The sequence below is a fragment of the Cynara cardunculus genome (genome assembly GCF_001531365.2).
Source record: "Cynara cardunculus var. scolymus isolate 2C chromosome LG 6, CcrdV1, whole genome shotgun sequence".
In the NCBI taxonomy this organism is placed as follows: domain Eukaryota; kingdom Viridiplantae; phylum Streptophyta; class Magnoliopsida; order Asterales; family Asteraceae; genus Cynara; species Cynara cardunculus.
Window position 1 is genome coordinate 18204851 of NC_037533.1, and position 5703 is coordinate 18210553.

General features: G+C 33.9%; 1 protein-coding gene across 1 annotated transcript; it reads left to right on the plus strand.

Moving 5' to 3' along the window:
- Positions 1-703: 703 nt before the first annotated feature.
- On the plus strand, positions 704-3044 carry LOC112514229 (ethylene-responsive transcription factor ERF113-like). Its single transcript, XM_025120561.1, has 3 exons — positions 704-708; positions 805-1082; positions 2533-3044. The coding sequence occupies exons 1-3, from the start codon at positions 704-706 to the stop codon at positions 3042-3044; spliced, it is 795 nt and encodes a 264-aa protein (XP_024976329.1).
- The last annotated feature ends 2659 nt before the right edge of the window (positions 3045-5703 follow it).

A 5703-nucleotide genomic window follows, 5' to 3' on the forward strand; every position in this document is an offset into this window, starting at 1 on the left:
ATATATATATATATATATATAACTATTTTGAATGACTTTTTGACTCGTTTAATCCATTTGACTTATTCTTTGAAATCACTTATAAACAAACATTTCAAAATTTGGATTCTATTTTAATAAAAATGTGAACTTTTTTTCTTTCTAACAAATGGATGGATTCAAGTAGTAATTAAAGTTAAATTAGGGTTTTGGTTTTAGAGATGGTTATATATCAAACGTGTGTATATAATATATATGTATATATATATATATATATATATATGTATATAGATTTTGGGATCATGTCAGACCAAGAGTTTTTCGCGAGACCTGTAAGACCAATTCTCAACCCTTGGATTAGATCTACAATCTAAACATTCATAAATGTCACGAGACTTCTCAATAATCATAAAATTGTCAACGTACAACTTTAGACATTTAAACCATTAGCTTATAAAGTTAATCAGTGAATATAAATTGGTCTTACAGGTTTCACGTGAACCAACCCTATATATATAATATTAATTAATAGAAAAAGAGATGTTGAAAAAGAGGGTATTCTCCCTGTCACAATGACTATAAATTCTTGCCCCAAACCCTACATTTACATCTCTCTCTCTCTCTATCTCTTCTCTCTCTCTCTCTCTCTCTCTCTCTCTCTCTCTCTCTCTCTCTCTCTCTCCCTATATATATATATATTTCTGTCTATCTTTGTAAGAAGTAGATGCAGTAGTGCATGTTGTTCATGAGCACCGATTACAATATTAATAATCATACTGTGTCATCATCTGAAAGCGACTAATTCCTCAATCTTTCTAATTAAAGAAAGGTCAAGGTGGCAGATCATCGGAGACATGGGAAGAGGGGCCTTCCGCCCGATCATCAATCGGAATCACAATCACAATCACAACTAGATGATGATGATATCGATAATATTGATGATGAACAACAGCAGATATTTCCAGTTTACTCCCCTCGATCTCAGCAGGACATGTCTGCCATCGTCTCTGCTCTTTCTCAGGTCATCGGAACCACCGATGTCCCCTTGATCTCCACTTCTGCTCCTACGGCAAACCAACCACCACCCATTCAAGATCACCCAGGTATCTCTTTCTAAAATCTCTCCATATTATATATATATATATATATATATATATATGTGTGTGTGTGTGTAGTTGTATATATAATGGAGTACGAACCCTAGTTCTCAATTGTGATATGTTGATTCGACTTGATTGTGCACGTAAGTAGCATCTGTACCACAGGCTGGATGGGTGTATAATTGACTAACCATTATGTGTAGTTATTTAGCTAGTCATATATATAGCTAGGGTTCTAATTAAGCCGAGGGAATCTGGTGTCTGATTGGTTTGAGCTTGGCTTTAAATGTCAAAAGTACCAGGACGTCCCAGATTCAAATCCAAGGAGAAATAAAAATCCTCTTGCGGCCACGGATCCGGGCTATCTGCAAAGCAGGTCGCCTTGGATTAGTCAGCTCGCATAATGAATTGGATATCCAGGTTAATAAAAAAAAATATTAAGCCAAGGGATGGACCAGATGGATATTAGGGTTCTATACATACATATATATATATATATATATTATACCTTAAGGAACCCTTTAATTATAACTCAATTCATTATTTCAATCCTTAATTTGCTTTACATACAATCACTTATATATATTTGATATATATATATATGTGTGTGTGTGTGCATGTGCGTGTGCGTGTATAATGCATCCTTAACCTATAGCAAGATTGTATGATGAATTAAGGAGTCGAATGATTTACGGTTATATATATCAGCTATTCATGGAGAACTCTGTATTTTATGAGAACTGTGAGATCTATACACAATCACAGATGTTGAATCCATACATGGTAATTTAGACTATGATTATTTATAGAACCCAAATCGATGTGTTTTCTATTTCAACATTAAACTCAAATTCTGGTAATTCATGTTGTTAATACTCACCGATCCATGGCATGAGTGTTTATATTTCAAACGTTAAACCTAGACACAGTAATTCACACTCTAATTACTCACTGAACCCATACATGTGTGTGTATGTGTGTGTGCACGCTCGTGTATATATTGCTAGACGAAGCCTTTTGGACCGTTATATATATATATATATATATATCCTGGATATCCAACCAGCTATGCCAGCCGACTAATCTCAGGGCGAACACATGCTTTGCAGATAGCCCGGAGTCACCACAATTGAACCTCCGTGGCCACAAGGAGGTTTTTATTTCTCCTTGGATTTGAACCTGCGACCTCCTGGTACTTTTGACATTTGGAGCCAAGCTCGACCCAATCAGACACCACCCTTGTTATGTTATGTTATGTAGTTAACTGATTACTGTATTCGCTTAAAGATCTTTGATGCAAAAGGATCTTGAATCAGTATTTAAGTAATTCTTTCTGTTGAAGTCCCACATCAGCTAAATACTAAGTTCTCGATCTTTTTGAAGAGAGATTCAAAAGCGTTTTACGTGTCCTAACATGTTTCGAAAACCTATAATCATTGATTGTTTAATGAAGGGAACCAAAGGAGGAGACACTATAGAGGAGTCAGGCAAAGACCTTGGGGGAAATGGGCTGCGGAAATACGCGATCCACAAAAGGCGGCAAGGGTGTGGCTTGGCACGTTCGAGACAGCCGAGGCAGCGGCACTTGCCTACGACGAGGCGGCTCTTCGGTTTAAAGGAACCAAAGCGAAGCTCAATTTCCCCGAGCGAGTTCAAGGGAGGACCGAGTTAGGTTATTTCATCACTCGTCCGCAATTACAAATCCCCGTGCCGCCTACTAATTTTCTACCAAATTCTCAGCTGCCCGCAGCTCATCATCTACTTCGGCCACCGACTCAGAGCACGTACCCTAATCTTCTCGATTACACTCAGTTTCTTCGTGGTGCTAACGAGCACGGTATGCCTACGAATGTTTTGAACTGTACGACTTCATCGTCTTCGATGGATATGGGAAGTTCATCAAGTGCTGGACCTTCACAATTCTGGCAAGATTTTGATCCAACAAATCAATCAAGAGATCAGTAGTGCAAGATTATGATCATATGCAGGTTCAATGGTGGAGGAATTGAAGATTAGAACTTGAAACGATCCGAATTTTGCAAGTTTTCCTTAAGTAATTTGGTGTTTATTTCTATTTCAAGTTTAATTATATATATATATATATATATATATATATATATGTAGCCCATGTTGCAATATGATTTTTTGTGTTTCAATGATCGGTAATATATAATATAAATGTTATGCACATGTGCATAGCGGAAAAATAGCTTACAAGTTACTTGTATCTACATGTACATATCGTTCAGATAAACAGTTATCAGATTGTTACTTAGTTTTTTGTTCTTTTACGGTTTTTCCCTTAATCTAAACCTATATATAGAGATAGACGAACAACATGCTACTAAAAACTTGTGCAAAAACATGATTGATTCTATGGTGATCGTGATTAAAGCCATGGGTTGTCATGTGTCGATTATATACGTCGCTTCGACAAGTGCCGCTACAACAAAATTGAGTTTATAGGACACCTCCAATCTTTAAGTGTCTCAATAAACCGCTCTATAAAACTTAATTTATATGACCATAATATAAAGTGTCATATCTAAAAGTGTTGTAATAAGTTTATATGACGATTTTGAGCGTTTTAACAAGTTTTTTAGGATATTTTTAGTACAATGTGTCGTATTAGCAACTTTACAGGACACTTTTGAGAAAGTGTCATATAAACTCAATTTTTTATAGGACACTTGTTTTTATATGACAATTTTTCAAATAATGTCCTATAAAGTTGCTAATGAGACGTTTTATATTAAAAGTATCCTAAAAAACTTATTACGACATTAAAAAATGTCATATAAACTTATTACAGCGCCTTTAGGTAGGATGCTTTATTTTTTTGGACCTATAAACTAAGTCTTATAAAAATGTTTATTAGGACGCTTAGGGATTGAGAGTGTCCTATAAGTCCAATTTTGCTATAGTGATACCAAAGGATTTTTAGTCTAGTGATATTGTAGTCTTTGGTCTCCTAAAAGGTCAGAGGTTCAATCCTTATCAAAAATTAAAGAATGTATAAGTTTACTTGTTACATTTGTCGTATATAAATATTATATACTTTAAAAATAAAAATAAAAACCTACATCGAACTTTAAAAACAACTTTTTTAACATGATAAAGATTCAAATACTATGGTTTCAAAAGTCAAAACGTATCTGGGCTCTGCAAGGTTCTGGTCCAATCATGAATCAAATGAATTTAAAGTATTTTGATTTAAAAAAAAAATTCTGTAATAGATATAAAAACCTTCTGAATGATTTTGTATCATGGATCTTGCTTAACCATTCAGCACTTTAATTCCATTGTAAACTATTATCGAACAATTATATTTCATTTTATACTATATCATGAGAGTTTGTTAATCATTCTAACCACTTAATCACTCTGCATCAAATCATTCAACAACTACTAAACAGCAGCTAATCAGACATGTATTTTAGATTGTTTTTTAAAAAGAAATTGTATAATATTCTTTTTTAAATACAATAATATCTTATACACCCACATATGTAAACACTGTGAGGGAACTAAATTTCGGATGCTGGATAAAAAAAATCAAGTCGGAAATTACTTTTTGAATACAATAATCCAATCCTATAAATGAGAGATCAACGGTTATTGACGGTTTAACAATTATAACTGTTAATGGATAAAGTCAAAGAGCAGTTACAACTGACTCTGGAATTTTGAAAACAACAAGTTCAGTGATAAGCTGAAAACATGTTCAGCAACAGTTAAATACTCGTTCAGTGATAAGCTAAAGATTGGTCAGCGACAGCTGAAGACCCCCTTGACCCCAAGTTTATGGCGATCTAAGGTGATAGAAGCAACATTTGTAAGTGTCACTCTGCACCACCTAACTTACATATGTTTGTCATCGCCTTAATCGATCTCGAGTAAATTGGATTTGCACCAAAATACTTGATGACACCAACAAACACCTATATATAGGGTTGGGTTCCAGTGAGAATGGAATATGGTGAGAAGGGTGAAAAGGGATATGCATCGTTGGATCAAATACAAATTGAAGATTAGCACTAATGTTGTGTACCAAGATGCATCGGATAACCCGTGATAAGCGTAATTCATTGGATGGGGGGTGAGATTAGAAGTGATTAAGGGTCCGGATTATTTCTTACGCTTCTCATATTAACTCTTATTTTCACATGATCTTTCGTCAGCAAGTATATATGTGTTTGAATTAGTTAAGATTATGATGATTATTATGAGGTTACAGGCCACGCCGCTTGCACACCATTACGTTGACCGTTAGTGGTGATTTTGCATGTTATTTTGCTGTTTTCGTGTTCTTTTATTTAGTTATTGTTTTCATTTGAATCTATACAGGGTTGGTTTCAAATACAAATCATATAATTCTTTACAAACCATTATATTAGGAACCAATTGAGATATTTATATGTCATGATTCATTAATTATGATTAAGATATATAATTATATATGAAAGATGATAAAGTTCATTTATTATGATCATGGCTTTAAATTTAAAAACAAAATAAAATCAAATATTTATTAAAGTAGATTGACGGTTAAGATTAGTTTGTAAAATTTGTTAGAATTACATGGTTTGTAAATGAAACGTCATATATATATATATATATATAT

Coding starts and splice junctions, on each gene's coding strand:
- LOC112514229 (XM_025120561.1), top strand. Junction 1,083..2,532: donor ACCCATTCAAGATCACCCAG/GTATCTCTTTCT, acceptor TGTTTAATGAAG/GGAACCAAAGGAGGAGACAC.